The 17,648-nt window shown below is 37.7% G+C and overlaps 1 protein-coding gene across 1 annotated transcript in view; it reads left to right on the forward strand.

Annotated features, from left to right (window-relative positions):
• Window positions 1-17,648, forward strand: part of VPS8 (VPS8 subunit of CORVET complex) — a 268,413-nt gene that overhangs the window by 129,707 nt on the left and 121,058 nt on the right. The window contains 2 exon segments of the mRNA XM_017865711.1: window positions 4,796-4,816; window positions 4,819-4,888. Of these exon segments, the coding sequence (XP_017721200.1) occupies window positions 4,796-4,816; window positions 4,819-4,888 (91 nt within the window).

The raw sequence follows: 17,648 nt of genomic DNA on the forward strand, positions 1-17,648 counted from the left end.
GCGCCCGGCCTTTTTAATATCTCTTAGGGCCACAATGACAGGTGTATAAACTTTTGTTGAAGGACTTCTATGTCTTCAGTAATGTAAATATAATCAACATTAAATACATAGGACAAAAAGTCATAATGAAGTTTTCTGACAAGATACACTTAGTTTATAGTTTAGTGGTTCTTAACACATTTGGGGCTCTACACTGTTTCTGAGACTCTAATGAAAGATTTAGTCTTATGCCTCATAATATTGCACATGTACATGGATATTATGATTCTGTTTAAAGTTTCAGGGATCTACAGATCCCTAAAAGTCTTTCTTAGATGACGAATCTCTGGTTCAGATGGTTTTTTGAATATGAAAGGTTTCATTAGATTGTGTTGACATTTTATATTTTGAAATTTATAAAACATTCAAAAAAGTACGTAAAACACATATACAGCTTAATTAAAATTAAAAGCAAACATCCCAGGTCCTGAACAAGAAATATTATATTTCTATACCTCAGACTTTTCCCATGTATTCTTTTCTGATCACAGTTTTTTTCTTCCGCCCTTCCCCATGTAGCCATTATCCTGGTTTTGTGACAGTTTCTTACCTTTTTGTATGCTGTTACTACATGTGCGTGCATCCCTAAATATATGTTTTTGTTTTGCCTATTCTTGAACTTTGTGAAAATGAAATCGTACTTTATTTTCTTGTTTTTGCCCAGTATTTTGTTTGAGAAGATTGTACATTTTGTTTTATGTAGCTACAGTTGATTTTTATTGTATAGTATTCCATTTTATAAGTATATCACAGTTTAGCCATTCTATTGCTGCTAGACATTTCAGTTGTTTCTAGTTTTAATTATTAAGTATAGTCTGTTCATAATCATTCTTTTATGTGCATCTTGAGCATAGCCACAGACATTTCTCTAAGGCAGTGATTCTCAGTTTCATCCCCAAACCAACAACACAGCATCAGCTGAGAATTTGATAGAAATGCAAATGCTCCACTTCACACCTCCTGAATCAGAAACTCGGGGTGAGGCCCAGCAATCCCCTAAGTTTTTTTGATGTATGCTAACTCATAATCTCTGCTCTAGAGTATATAATTGCTAGTTAGTTGAGATTAATATTTTAAATTTCACTGGATGCCAGCACTGTATGAGAGTTCCTACGGACTCTGTATCCTTAGCAAACTTTAAATCTTTCCCGATCTAGTGGATGTGTAATGATATCTAATTATGTTTTACATTTACCTTTCCTTAATTACTAATAAGATTGACAGCCTTTTCATATGTTTATTGGGCATTTAAGTTTTCTGTTTTGTGAAGTGCCTGCTGAAGTTTTTTGCCCACTTTTCTATTTGAATGTCTCATACTTACTGCTTTGGAAGATTTCTTTATGTATTGTGGATGTTAGTCTTTTATCAGCAATATATTTTGCAAATATCTTCTCCCGTTCTGTGGCTTTTCCTTTCAATCTTTTTGTGTTTTTTTTTAAGTGGTCAAAATAATAATTTCCCCCCTCCACTTTATGTCCTGCTTTCTTTCTTATTTCTTTTTAAGCTTTGGCTCTGAGTTCCACCTGAAAGTAATTTTTGTACATAGTATGAGATAGAAGTCAAGTTAGTTTTTTAGAATACAGATGCCCAATTTTCCCAGCAGCAGTTATTTTTAAAGGTTGACTTTTCCTGTTGCTCAGCAATGCTACCTTTGTGATGGGTATATCAAGGATCTATATGCGTAGTCTGTTTCTCTGGTCCTTCTGTTCCATTGGTCTGTTTGTCCATCTCTGCATCAGTACCACACTATTTTTAATATTGTTGCTGTATAATGAGTCTTGATATCTTTAACAGAATTTTGTCTATTATTGACTTTTGATACTTGCAAATACATTTTAGAATCAGCTTATTAAGTTCCACTAAATTTTTTTTAACTTTGTGATTATGACAGGCATTGCACTGGATCTATCAATAATTTTGAAGATAACTTGCAGTCTTTACAATATTGAGTCTTCATATCTGTGTATGGTATAATCCTTAATATCTTCCTATAAAGTTTTATTTTTATTTATTTATTTTTTTTGAGACAGAGTTTTGCTCTTGTTGCCTAGGCTGGAGTGCAATGGCACAATCTCGGCTCACCGCAACCTCCACCTCCCAGGTTCAAGCGATTCTTCTGCCTTAGCCTTCCCAAGTAGCTGGGATTGTAGGCATGAGCCACCAAGCCCGGCTAATTTTGTATTTTTAGTAGAGATGGGGTTTCTCCATGTGGGTCAGGCTGGTCTCGAAGTCCCGACCTCAGATGATCTGCCCACCTCAGCCTCCCAAAGTGCTGGGATTACAGGCGTGAGCCACCACGCCAGCCCCTATAAAGTTTTATAATACCCTCTATGGAGACTTTCCATCCTTTGTTTTCATTTTGTTTGTTTTGTTTTGTTTTTCTGAGACAGAGTCTCACTCACTGTGTCGCCCAGGCTGTAGTATAGTGGCACCATCTAGGCTCACTGCAACCTCAGCTTCCTGGGTTCAAATGATTCTCTTTCCTCATCCTCCCTAAATAGCTGGGATTACAGATGTCACCACTACTCACAGCTTATTTTTGTATTTGTAGTAGAGACAGGATTTTGCCATGTTGGCCAGGCTAGTCTCAAAGTCCTGACCTCAAATGATTCACCTGCCTTGGCCTCCTAAAGTTCTGGGATTACAAGCGTAAGCCACCATGCCCAGCCCCATTCTTTGTTATATTTACTGTCACAACTTCATATTTTTAATGCTGTTGTTAATGGCATTTTTAAAAATTTCATTTCTGCGGGTCACGGTGGCTCACTCCTGTAATCCCAGCACTTTGGGAGGCCGAGGCGGGCAGATCACGAAGTCAGGAGATCGAGATCATCCTGGCTAACACGGTGAAACCCTGTCTCTACTAAAAATACAAAAAATTAGCTGGGCATGGTGGCGGGCACCTATAGTCCCAGCTACTTGGGTGGCTGAGGCAGGAGAATGGCATGAACCTGGGAGGTGGAGCTTGAAGTGAGCCGAGATGGCGCCACTGCACTCCAGCCTGGGCAACAGAGCAAGACTCTGTCTCAAAAAAAAAAATTTCATTTCCAACATAAGTATGTTTGCTATAAGGATTTTTATGGAAGTTTTCTTCTATTTCTAGTATGCCAAGAGTCCTCATGAATGGATTTTGAATTTCATCATGTTTTCTTCCTTATTCTGTTTTTGTGTTACATTTTATTGATACTAAACCAACCTTGATTTTTGCAGCTAAGTGCAACTTGATCCTGATATGTTATTCTTTTTATACATTGCTGAATTTCATTTTTATTTAGGATGTTTGTATCAATATTGTGGTTCAGATTTATCTGTAATTTTGTCCTACTGGGTTTAGTTATCAAAATGTTACTAGCCTCATACAATGCACTGAAGAATTTTTCTTTTTTCTGTTCTCTGTTGTAAGAGGTTTAGTTAAGGTTGGGATTGTTTCTTCCTTAAATGGTTACTAGAACTTACCAGTGAGGCTATTTGAGCCTACAGTTTTTCATATGGAAAGTTTTTACTCATTCAGTTATTTTAATAGTTAAAAATCAAATCGGGGCATACACGGTGACTCATGCCTGTAATCCCAGCACTTTGGGAGGCCGAGGCAGGATGATCTGTTGAGCCCAGGACTTCCAAATCAGCCTGGGCAACATAGCCAGACCCCGTCTCTACCAAAAAAAAAAAAAAAAAATCACATCAGGCTATTTCTTCTCAAGTCGGTTTATTAAATTGTACTTTTAAGGAATTTATTTTGTTTAAATTTCCACATGCTTGGCATAAATTCATTCATCATAGCTTATTTTTGAATGTGCACAGATCAGTAACAGTGTCTCCTTTGTAATATTTAGTTATACCTTCTCTCTTATTAGGAGTATTGCATTAAAATTATATAAACTATAGTTATTTGTGGCAGCTAATTATTACGAATCTACAAGTACTACCTAACACGATAATTACGAGATACATTGTGAATGTTGCAGTCATAGTGGCTTGTCTGAGTTTTATTTAATAATACACTATTTTGGTCTACATTTGGTCTTTGTGTTTTAGCCGTGTATCATGGTTGTGTTTGATCACAGTGTCCCCACAGAGAAGGTGAATTGGAAAGGTAGAGTATTAGGTGACAGAAACCAAGTAAGAAAAGAATTTTAAAAAGAAAAGGATAGCCAGTAGTGTCCAGGAAAGTCCAAGGGGAGGTCAAATTACAAGTCTTATATTTGACAAATAGATTTTATTAATAATGTTTGATTAAAAGTGGTCAACATTTTACTTTCATGTAAAATTTAAGACCTGAAGTTTGTTTCTTAAAATGCTTGCAGTTTCTAAATCCACTGGTCACCAGAAGTAAAGTTTTTAAAATTCTTAGCCAGATAAATTACAACTATACTTTCTCATTTCTTCACGTTATTACTTTAAGCTCCAGGGTGAAATGCATTGACAGAGGAACTTGGAAGCTTTTGTTCCTTCTGTTTCTCCTGCAACGATATCATGGCTGAAATCCAGATCTCTACAGTGCTCCCCTCATTTCTAAGAGTTCTGATTACCTTTCTTAAAATAAATTTTGATTTTTTTTTTTTTTACATACACATTTTCTAATTTTGCTCATTTGCAAAGTGCCCTTTAAATTGATGGCCCTATATCAAGGTCTGCTGAAATGCAGTATGGAAGCTTGCGACTCTATTTGATGGTAGCGTAGATCATGCCTCCCATCTGTGGGATATGCTGGTTAAATGACAATTAAGATGGGCTTTGTCTTTTCCTTTAACTCCAGGAACTTGTGTCCCTGAAGCCCTTGTAAAGGCTGCGGAGCTGGTTGCCACCCACTTTTCTGGACATATTGAAACTGGTCATTTAAAAAACTTCGGTACATATTGCAAATATATATTGGGGAAATTATCTAGTGGAGAGACAATTATTAAATCTTCACCTAAGAAGTTTTGATTATAGTGAATTTCTTCAGTTGATATTTATTAGCAGGTTTCTATTAGGTTGGTGCAAACAGTGATTGTGGTTTTTGCCATTTCTTTAATTGCACAAACCTAATACCATGTGTATGTGCATGTGTGATGTGTGTGTATGTGTGAGCAGTTGTGTGATGATCTCTTAGTTTTGGAAATGGAGGGAGTTTTTTGCATAACAAATATGAGCTCAGAGGAAGCATTTCTGGAACTATAATGTACTTATTCTAGAAATCCTAATTCCAAAAATCCTCTCTTGCCCCCATTTTTCTTTTGCTGTAGGATCCACCCAACCCTGTTTTCTTTTTTCTTTTTTTTTTTTTTTTTGATACGAAAGTCTCACATCTGTCGACCAAGGCTTGGAGTGCCAGTGGCATAATCTCCGCCATTGCAAGCTCCACCTCCTGGGGTTCACGCCTATTCTCCTGCCTCAGCCTCCCAGTAGCTGGGACTACAGGCCATCTGCCACCACGCCTGGGCTAATTTTTTAAAAATATTTTTAGTATATTTAATATATGTATAAAATAATTTATATATTTATATTTTATACATTTTAATTTTTTATATATTTTTTAAAATATTTTAGAGACACAGTTTCACCATATTAGCCAGGATGGTCTCGATCTCCTGACCTCGTGATTCACCTGCTTTGGCCTTCCAAAGTGCTGGGATTACAAGCATGAGCCACCACTCCTGGCCCACACTGTTTTCTTTGAGATTCATATTTATTCAAAACTTTGTCATCCTGAAATTGTGCTGTTTAGAATTTTTCTTGGAAAATCTTAACTAGAATGCAGCTATATGCGTGGTAAATATTGAGAAGCTCAGTTAGAAGTACTATTGAATGCACTATTTAAGGTATTCCACGTACCACTTACCATGGCAGTGCTGATGTTGAGTTTGCTCCCTGTCATTGTAGCCACAAGTGATAGAGGCAGGGAATAGGACAATGACAGGGACTTGAAGCACCACCCAGAGTCCTCAAGTGACATTAATAGTGGTTGGGAATAGCTGTGCAAGCAGGAAATCAGAACAGTGAGTAGGAGGTAGCTGGCATGAGAGACAAAAACATGGAATTCATTCATTCAGACACTTAGTGCAGCCCTACTCTCTAGCAGTGTGCTAGGCCCTAGGGACAGAAATAAGAATACAACCTTTTCTTAAATTTTGCCTCTGGAACAGAGAAGCACTTGCATAATTATAGTCCAGTGTTGAAAGAGCTACACTAGAGATATGTGAAAAGTGCTGTAGGAACAAGAGAAGAAGAGTGTGATGGATTGCAAGAAAGACAAGAATGCCCAAAGATCCCTAACCTGGTCTTGAAAGCCTAATGTCAGATTTCCAAGCAGAGACTTGGGCAGGGCATTCTCGATAAAAAGGTTCTGGGTATAAAAAGCCTTGAAGGCATGAAGCAGCATGCATGCTCAGAGAACAGTCAGGTCTGTGTGAAGCACGACGTCATGGGGGTGATGGTGGAAGTAGCATTAGATTAAGCTATTAGTGATAGGCTGGAGGGGAGGAGCTAAACTAGAGGGGTGGCAAAATACAGCTTGGAGACAAATGCGGAATGGTTTCATATGTGATGCTATGAAATTTAAACTGTCTTCTGTGTACTGAGAATTACTGATTTTTTTTTCTTTTTTTTGTGTGTGACAGATTCTGGCTCTGTTGCCCAGGTTGGAGTGCAGTGGTACGATCTCAGCTCACTGCTACCTCTGTCTCCTGGGTTCAAGCAATTCTCCTGCCTCAGTCCCTGAGTAGCTGGGATTACAGGCACCTGCCACCACGCCCGGCTAATTTTTGTATTTTAGTAGAGACAGGATTTCACCATGTTGGCCAGGCTGGTCTTGAACTCCCGACCTCAGGTGACCCACCTGCCTCGGCCTCCCAAAGTGCTGGGATTACAGGCGTGAGCCACCGTGCCCGGCGAATTACTGAAGTTTTTTAAAGCTAAAGAACAGTATCATTAGATCCATTTTACAGAAAATTAACTTTGTATAGCAGTGGGGAGAATGGACTGGAAAGGAGAGCGAATGGAGGAGAGAGAAGGTCTAGGCAAAAGATGGAGAGGACTAGCACTAAGTCAGTGGCAATTGGAGAGGACAGGTTTAGGACATTTTTGTAAAGTAAAATGTATAGGGTCTGGAAATTAGTTGAATGTGATGGGAGGAGTTAAAAACAACTCCCAGATATCAGGCTTGGTTGTCCAGCATGATAATGATGAGGTCCATTAACTCAAGAAAAAGACTCATCCATTAATTCAGTAATCACTTCTGTACCTGCTCTGGGTGAAAAATATTAAGTGCTGAGGATACAAAAGCATGTAAGTGTGATCCTGCTCTCTAGAAAGAAGACAAATAAGCCAAGCCAAGACAATTACAGACTAGTTTGATCAGAATGCTAATGGAGCCCAGGATTCTAAAGTAGTACACGGAAAGACATGAAATCCAGTCTACTGAGGGAGGGTAGGAGGAGGTTTCTGCCAAAATTACTCTCAACCTCTAGAGCTTCTCTCCCCTTTAAAAGTCAGCACTTCTGGTACATTTTGCCTGTGGTGGGGGCTGTGTTGTCATTGTCCTTTAAGATTTAAAATGATCACTTGTAGGGTTTTCTTTTTTTTTTTTTTTTTGTAGTCTCTAAGAATATTAAGAGACAGACCCAGTAGATAAATATAATGTCATTCATCAAACAAATATATAAAAGTAAAGTACGGGCCGGACACAGTGGCTCACACCTATAATTCTCGCACTTTGCAAGACCCAGGCGGGCATATCGCTTGAGCTTAGGAGCTCAAGACCAGCCTGGGAAACGTGGTGAAACCCTATCTCTACAAAAAAATTCCAGAAAATTAGCTGGACGTGGTGGTGTGTTGTGCCGTTCATCCCAGCTATATGGGAGGCTGAATTGGGATGATCGCCTGAACCCAGGAGGTTGAGGCTGCAGTGAGCTGTGATCATGCCACTGCACTTCAGCCTGGGTGACAGAGTGAGACCCTGTCTCAAACAAACAAAAAAAAAGCTGAAGTATGATGGATAGTAAAAAGCTTTCTATTTGTGGTCTGTTTGTGGAGTCTTAGACATTTATTTTAAAAAAATGAAGTATTTACTTTATTGCATAGCTTTATAAATTCTGCAAGAATCCCACATAGATCTTACAAAGTATGTTTACTTTTGATGGCAAGAAATATGCCTCTGACCAGTTGTTTTCAGAATTCTTAAAATGAAAAATATGCCAGAATGTTAAGTTATAACCGAGAAGAAAGTCATGTAAAATAACACAAAGTGATAGTGAAGAAATAGAAAATCAGACTGATACAAATAAACATATTTTTTAAATTGTATTTTATATTAATCTTTTCATCCTTAGGAGTCCCCATTTTTTACAGATGAAGTGTGAATGTGTCAAAAAATACAAAACAAAAAAGAAAACTGAACAATAACAATTTTCATAGGTTTCCCAAGAATTTAGAAATATTCATATTTTGTAGTATTTGAAGGTTTATCTCTTTTAACCCTCACTACTACCCTGTGTGGAAGGCAGAGAAGATATTGCTGTCCTCTTTTTTTTTTTTTCACATAGGGAACTTGAATTGCTCAGAGGATAAGTAACTTACAGGAAGTCACATTGTGAGTAAGTGGCAAGAACAGAACCCAGATTTTATGGCGTATTTTATGCTAACATGTTGCAGTTTGGCATCTCTTTTGTAGTTGTTTATATTGTTCATGAGCTTTTCTGGTGGTGGTTGTTAACTTGGACCTCAAACTCCCACCTTCCCTCGATGAACTATCTCACAGCAACCCATTGCCACAGGAGGACCAGGTTAAGGCCGGGTGAAACTGATCAGTGCAGCGAGAGCTCAGCATCCACAGAGCAATTCCAAGCACCTGCCACCCCGGGGGTCCTTGTGCTGGGAACAGTTCGGCGATTTGTCTCAGTAGAGGTCTTTTTTTTTTTGGGTGATAATAGGGTGTTTGTGTTCCGTTTACACTGAGAAGCGAATGTGCAACAGTGATTAGAATTATTGAGAAGACATAAAGAACCTCCAAATGATTCTTTAGAATTTCTTAGATATGTACCGAGGGCTTTATGGAAGTACTCAGATATCTGTGCATAAAGGGATAGGTTAAAGTAGTTCTTTACTGTGGAAGAATTTGAAAATTTGTTTTAATATTTAAATTGTAATTTTTTTGTTTTTTTCTATTCAGAACCAGGTTTTGGCTTTTCAAATTTTTGAGGAGGTTCTTCTTGACCAAAGGGTATGGGTTGATTAAACTTTAGGTCTTTTCATTATATATATATATATATATTATATATATATATATATATATATATTTATATATAGAGAAACAAAAGGAAATAAATGAGATTAGGTTACCAGCCCATGGTATCTAAATAGTACAATTATCTCTTAATTTTTTAATATTAGTAGGAGCAACTGTTACACAGATAATGTGAAAGTAGAAGATCTGAACAATAGATTGTATCTTGAGATAATACTTTTCTTTCCATTTGAACATGAACATATATGGTGAGTTCTCATGGGTGTAAATAAAATAATGAAGCCATGCCACGAGGACATGTTTCAGAAGAGTTAGCTTCCCCCTCCTGCCCTTGTTTCACTCTTGCCTACTCCTAACTTCATGTGGGAGATTGATGGTGCCTGTACTTTCCAAAGTTAACACTTGGTTCCCAGCCTACCTCTAAATGTATTACCTTTTAAACTCTGACTTAATATGTTTAGTTTTAAACAACTTCCTGATGGTGTGGGAAGGAAAGTTGAAATGTGTTTTTTCAACTGCTACTCTGATGCTTATATCAAATAAAAGCAAACTCAAGGAGATGATGAAATTAATTAATAATGGATTTGTAGGCAGAGCAGTTCTGCATATGAGGTTTTAAAGTTTTGCTGTAACTACATAGAGTACATTGGGAGTTGAGGACAGTAATATTTAATATCCTCTAAGATAGTTACTCTTGACCAGTAGTGTGCATCAGAATCACCTACAAAGCTTTTAAAAATTCAGATACCTTGGCCCAACCCACAGAATCACTGGGAGCTGGAATATTTTGATGCACACCTAGAGCTAAGCATGATTTACATGTATTTTTCCAAGATGACATAGCTTTCATATCAGACATGCAAACTTCAGGTTTCATTATAATGTATGCTGGCCATTAAAAACAACTATTTACGTACTTTAGCAGTTGTAATATCAGTTTTGGTTATTTCCGTGTAAAATATTTTTGAAAGCTCAGCCATTTGAATCTTGAATAGGCTGTGGTACATTTAAATTTAGTCAAACAAATGTGTATGTATAGATGTTTACTAAAAGCAGACTGATTACAAACCCCCCCCCCCACTTGTGTTCAACACCTTTTCAAAGTATCTGTGTTTTAATTCTCTGTCCTCAGATTATTACTGAGGCTAGACATCCTTTTTTTAAAAAAATTCCTGTTAATCATGTGTATTTCCCTCAGAGTCAGTTTAGGCCCTTTTCTACTCCCAGAATTAACTGATGGAAAGATTTTAGAATTGGAGCTGGGAGTAGAAGGGAAGGAAGGAACGTGGGAAGAGGTGGGGAGAGCTGGGAAGGGGAGACATGAAAGTAGGGCAGAGCACGGAGCTCAGGGGAGGAGGAAGGAAACGCCAGTCCCACTTCGCAGTCCTTTCTCTAGAGCCTGAGAGCCTGTCCACCTCTTTCTGTGGCACAGTTCCCTCTTTTCCTCCCCATACTTTTTCCTGTGTTAGATCCATTCACTGCTCTGCCCTTAGGTTAATTTATTTTAATCAAGTCCTTTTCTTCTGCCATCCTACCTGGAGAGGCTCAAGCAGGAAGGACAGGGGAAGGTCAGCTTTGAACTTGGCATTTTCTCAAATGAAGTGTGGAAAGTGATAGTGACCAAATATATTTTTTTTAATTAAAAAAAAAAAAACAACAGTATTAGGTAATGTAAATATCTGTGTCAAAGATCTAGTGTTCTGCTTTGAGAATCCCAGTTCTTGAATTCATCATATTTTATCCTCTTACTTTATGTCTTATATAGGAGGCAGGCATTGATGTAGATTATGCTCTAAACTTTTTGAATTTGATGTTTGGCATTTCAATCCTTTTTTAATAAAAAGCAAATACAAATAATATACCTGCTTTGGTATTGCAGTCACTATTTAAAGTAAATAGTACAAAAAAAAGATATATCACAAGTATCAAAGGTGGACAGTCTTGCTCCATTGTTACCTGTATCTAGATTTGAAAGATGTTAGTTAGGTAAGACCCTTTACAAGTGCTGTGAAAGTTGTTTTTGTTCACCAGTAAACCGCAAATTATTTCACTTGAGAAACAGGTATATTTTATTTCCCTAAGCTAACCGTAACCAGAATAATTACCTCTCACACATTATTCCTTTCCTGTCATATCAATTCAGGCACAAGGTCTTTGCTTACCAACCTTGAAAAGAGGTGGTGCGCTCACAGGCCTTCCTTTCCCCTTCCCCAAAAAGTGACATGACCAGGAATGATCTCACTCTCACAGCCAAATTTCTAGCTTTACTTTTGCCTACCAGAAATTAAGAGCCTTGAAGTAACCAGCTTACCTTAGCTCTGCCTTTAAAAAGAGCTCACTTTTGTATTGATCTGCCTCCAAAATATCAAAGACCGAGTGTTCTGCTTTGAGAGTCCCAATTCTTGGATTCATCATATTTTATCCTCTTACTTTATGTCTTCCATAGGAGGCAGACATTGATTTAGATTATGCTCTCAACTTATTTTTGAATTTGATGTTTGACATTTCAATCATTTTTATATAAAGAACATTTTAAATGATAGTATCTCAAACTAACCCATACAAGCCTCTTTAACCCACAATGTAAATAAATATATAATACTAGTAACATATTGAGTTCTGGATTGAGGGAGAGAAAGTAGGTTAAGAAGGTTGAGTGCCGAGGGAGTAAGGAAAAAAGAGGAAGTTCTCCCTTTCTTGCTTTGAGAGTAGTTCTTAGACAAAGTTTTGATTTGTATAAAGTTTGTTTTTGGTATCCTTTGAACCCTACCTCCACCCCATTCTGTTCCCTTCTTTCCAGGGGTGCGGGGTACACACACTTCTTCAAGCTCTTTGCATTATAAGCACACTCAGGTATAGAGTGTTCTTTATAGATGTAAAAAAATCCAAATTACCTTCCTCCATTTCCCCATCAAAACTGTTTTCTAGTTGCTTTGTCAATTTCTGTATTGTATGGCCCCTTTTACAATGAGGAATATATAAATAACATGAATATAATGAAGCATATAAAAGATGGGGAAAAAACTCAATACCTTTTCCTAATACAGTTAACCTCAAGGGTAAGAAGAAAGCAGAGTGCACGGATTGGTTTATATTAGTCTCTGATTGACTAACTTATCATTACATTTTAGCCTGTTTTTTAGTGACTGTGCTTGTTAACTAACCTAAAGGATTAGACTCTTTTCAGGTACTGGGAAAACTGAGGGAGTACGGAATATGGATATAGGGTCAAAACAACATCAAGAATAGGTAGACTGGCCCCGGCTAGCAGTTTACCTGACAGCCAACCATGAATTATTTTTGCCTTTGTTTCTTCTCTTTTTGTTCTTTTTAAGCAATATATATTTTAACCTCCAGTTTTTTTCCCCCATGAAACTCCTAAAGCAGCATTATGAAAGAAAACAGTTATTTTGAGATGAGGACTGCTGGTGTGTATGTATTATCTCAGAGTGTTGCTTTTTTTGCTCTTGCCCCCAACACCTGAGTTAATAGGATTCTTATTCTTGTATGTATAGTTTATGCATATTTAATTTAACATTTACATGTATGGCCAGGCGTGCTAGCTCATGCCTGTAATCCCAGCTCTTTGGGAGGCCGAGGCAGGCGGATCACCTGAGGTCGGGAGTTTAAGACCAACCTGGCCAACATGGTGAAACCCCATCTCTACTAAAAATACACACACGTGCACACACACACAAACAAACATTTACATGTATCAGGTTGTTTTTGCGGGGGTAGCTTTTATTTTGTCAACAGCATTATTAAAAGAATAGGTCATCCAGTTGAATTCATGTGTATATTTCTCTGTCTTTACCCAGTGTCTTTATGTTATCTTTGTTATGTAAATAGTTTCCTCAGTCGAATTAATTGACCTGCAAGGATATTGGTGGCATCTGTACATAGAAAGATTAGATAGTTTTAGGGGGAGAGGGGGTTAATCCTCCAGAAGCAAATTACTTGCCTGAATTAAGGCCAACAGCTTGGGAGAGAGGATTTGCATCCTCTTCCAATTATTTCTTTTGAGACAGCTGCTACATAAAGCTCCACTCTACCCCCACCCCCTGGGTGCATTCCTGCTGGCCATGAATTCTCACAGGAGTTCTCCTGATGTGCTTACACCCAGCTGCAGGTTCCTTATGCAGTGGGGATTGCTTAAAGGATAATACAAAAGGACACATGTTTTTTGTGAGGCCATGAACTGCATAAGGAATAAAGAGAATGTGCAAGTATATTTATATTCCAAATATTTTCCTCAGTATGATTTTCCTGGTAATGTTGACTTAGCCTTTGTTAACAATGTTCTGAAGGCCTCTGAAACATATAGCTTGATTTTCCTGAAGGAAAAAAGCACGTGTGTCACATTGTATCTGAAAGTGTTTAATCAAAGTAAAGTAAAAATTGAACATTGTTAAGCAAATGAGTAACTTTGCCCAGGAGCAAAATATAGATTATGAAAATGGTTATGCATTGGATTTTAGCTGAATCTGTCAGTGTTTCTATGGATATTTTTGAAGGGACATTTTAAGATATTGACACTCAGTATTGAAGTAGCGTATTTCAAAGTTAAAATACAAAATTAGAAGATTATATATATTAGAAGATTATATATGTTCATGAACTTTGACATGTTAAAAAAAAAAAAAAACCTACTTCAGTGACTGCCTACAGTGGCCAAGGTGATTGTTAATTTGGCCTGACTTACCCCTAGATCTTATATCTTTGGTTAGTATTTTGCCAGCAACTCAAATTCAGCCTTTTAAATTGTAACACATCATCACCTCCTAATCACCAGTCAGCTCCTCTCTCTCTTTCTCTCTCTCTCTCTATATATATATGTTTATTGTATATATATGTTTATTACATATGTATATTTCTTTATTCCTTTAATCTGTACTTACCTATAATGAAATTGTTACTTATGCTCACTTTTTCCAACCTAAACCTCTTCTCTTTTCTCTCTTAACAATTAATATCATAAACTCGTTTATTTTATGTAGCAATTTCCTGAGTAACTACAGCATACCAAGCACTTGACAGGCATGGGAGATAAAACGATAAATAAGACAGGGCCCTGCCTTCAGAGAATTTACATTCTAATGGAGGAAGATAGGCCAAAGCAGGTAATTAGGTATAAATATCTTAAATAAAATCCTGAGAGTGATGATCAAGTTTTCAGTTTCCTTATCCATTCCCACTCCACCTTGTCACCACACCACACAGAAACAGTTACCAAAATCTGTAAACTCTACCTCTTCTCTATCTCTTAGGTGATTTTTCCTCGTCTTTACCCGTACTGCCCTGGTTTAGGCACTCAGCATCCTTCCTCCGGTTTCTTTTGCTGGTTTCCCAAATGTAATCTCCCAACGGGTTCTTCCTGCTACACAGAAAAACCAATTCACTGAGACCACAATATTACAGTAGAGAAAGAGATTGATTAACACAGATAGCCACATGGGAGGGCTGGTATAATAACTTATTACTTAAGTCAGTTTCCTGGAGAACTCAGAGGCTAGGGCTTTTATGGATAATTTCGTGGGCAAGGAGCTAGGGAATGGGCACTGCTGACTGGTTGGAGATGAAATCATAGTGTGGAAAGTGGTCCTTATGTGTTGAGTCTGCCTCTTGGTGGGGGCCACAGGACCGCTTTTGTCATGAGTTCCAGGTCTGGTTAGAGATAGAAGATGGCCAGAATGCAAAAGTCTGAAAACATCTCCAAAGACCAATCTTAGGTTCTACAATAGTGGTGTTATCTATAGGAGCAGTTGGGGAAGTCACAAATCTTATGATATCTGGCCATATGACACCTTGAGCAGCAAGGGATTATAGAAAGGCAAGCTAGGTTACAACGGCTGGCTATCATTTAGCTACACCTTTATTTTAGCAGAATTCAGGCTCTTCCGATAATCCCAATCTTATAGTCTTTCATTTGTCTTACAAAGGTAGTTTTGGTCCCTGAGCAAGGAGGGGGTTAGTTTTAGGAGGACTGTTATCATCCTTGCTTCAAAGTTAAACTGTAAACTAAATTCTACTCATGGTTAGCTTGGCCTGTGCCCAGGAATGAGTGAGGACAGCCAGCCTATGAGGCTTGTCACAAGACAGAGTCAGCCATGCTAGATTTCTCTTACCGTCATCATCTTTGCAGTGGCACTTTCATAACCAGCCTGGCTTCCTTTTCCCTTTTTGAACAGGCAGATAATGGTAATGTTCTCTACCACTTTCTTAAAGCTCTTTCAGTTCCCATTACCTAAGGTGAAATCCAGTTTTCCTTGTATACAAGGCCCTTCTTGGTACAAAAGGATTCAGGCCCACCTGGCCAGCAGCATTTTCTTCCATCTTCCCATATCTCTTCTCTCCTCTATTCCTGAGCAGTACTGAACTATTTGTTCATATTTTCATTCTTCCCTTCACATACCTGTTCCTCCCTCTTCATCCACATTGTTTTCTTGAGAGCAGTTTACTTATATGTAGTAAGAACTGCAAAGTCATTTTAGGGAAAAAAACATTTTATTTTTTCCTTTTTGGGTTCTTAGTTTCGACACTCTACTGAAAACAAAACTCAGATTAACAAAAGAAAAACAAGTAGAAGCTTACTAATGTGTGATGTACCCATCATGTGAGACAGGCCTCAGTTCAAAAGTATCTCTCTCAAGGCAGTGGCTTAGGGGCTTTGCTTAAACAGTATTTTAACAAAAAGCCTTAAATCTTACATAGTGACAAGACACGAAAGAGCAGTTCCAGCCTAGTAAAAGGTGGAAACGTGTGGAGAGATAGTAAAATCTGTTCCCAGATTCCGCTGGTACCTGCTGGTGCCTTCTCTGGGCCAATAAGCAAGTGCTGTCTCTAGTAAAGAATGTATGTCCTGCTATCAGGCAGATAGAGGTGGGGGCAGAGGGTTCCCCTGCATTTTCATTATCTTTAACAATCCTCAGTATTTTTGGGAGCTGTATTTTGATTGTTTGGTGCCCCCTTTGAAACTTTACTTTCAGAAAGTTTCACATATTAAAAGCCAGGTGGGTAGCTCTGGAGAGATTTAGGTTAGAGGTTTTGACATAAGAGTTTGGCAGAGGAGAGAAAATCATAGATTAAAACAAGTGGAAAGGAACAAATTTGGGTACATTGTCCCATATCTTATTGAAACAGTCTTTTAGTCCTGAGAATTACTCTGTTCAGTTGATCAGTTGTATCTTATTTCAGGAGGTGATGTTATGGGCAGGTTTGTTTTGTTTTGTTTTTAGTCAAAATTAACTCTGTGGTATAGACAAACATATTTAGCAAGAGGCATGTCTGTGGAAGCAGAAGAAACACAAAGGTTAATGTTTGGAGCAGTCTATTAGCTCGTTTAATTCTGGAGCAGTCAGTTGAGATTTTTATATTTGTTTTCAAAATATCTACAGTTGGAGTAAAAGTAAACTGGTAATTCTGACAAATTTTTCTGGATTGCTGTTTGCATCAAAGTTTCAATGAACTTTTTTCATAAATAAGTTGTATGATTTCTTCGAAGTTTATATCAAGTTGTATAACTTTAGCTTGCAGGGCTTCAGGGAAAGCACACTTTAAACTTTTAATGATTTCAAGTCAGAAAGATAGGAGAAAAATTAGAAACGTTAGTCTGGGAGTCATAGTCAGATATTGGAGGAAACTAAAAATTCAGGATTTAGTCCAGGTAATAAAAAACTCAAAAACAGTAGACAGGTCTAGAATCTAATAACAGATGTGCTATAGTTTTCTTCTGAAACATAAGTTTTTTCTTTATAATTACTGCCATTCTTATTTACAGTAATTACACTAATTATAAAAACCAGTTTTAGCCTTATTATACTTGGCCTGATCATTTGCATAAAGTGCAACAAGAATAGTGATTGACCATATAGGCTCTTTTTTTTTTTTTTTAATCTGCTTTGTTGGAATTTATTATAAGAAACCTTAGATTATACCTTTAAAAAGTTCTACAGGCCAGGAATTCAAGACCAGCCCGGGTAACATAGTGAGACCCCGTATCTTAAAAAAAAAAAAAAAAATGAAAAATTAGCCAGGCATAGTAGTCATACCTGTAATCCCAGCTATTCAGGAGGCTGAGGCAGAAGGATTGCTTGAGTGAGCTAAGGAGTTTGAAGTTAACAGTGAGCTGTGATTGCGCCACTGCCATTGCACTACAGCCTGGATGACAGAGGGAGACCCTGTCTCCAAAAAACAAAAAAGCCTCTTCAGGGTAGGAAGTCAAGCCATGGACTTTACCAATAGTAAATCAGTGGCCAGCATAGTAATCAGATTTTACCTGTAGTGCTTGGGTGAATTCATTTTTGCTTGCAGTCCCCAGAATATTCTGAGGTTCCTGGACCTGTCAGAAAGTGACATTCTTTACTTACTGCAAGGCTGGGAACCATGT

This window comes from Rhinopithecus bieti, unplaced genomic scaffold, assembly GCF_001698545.2.
Source record: "Rhinopithecus bieti isolate Rb0 unplaced genomic scaffold, ASM169854v2 scaffold_2432, whole genome shotgun sequence".
Classification (NCBI taxonomy): Eukaryota; Metazoa; Chordata; class Mammalia; order Primates; family Cercopithecidae; genus Rhinopithecus; species Rhinopithecus bieti.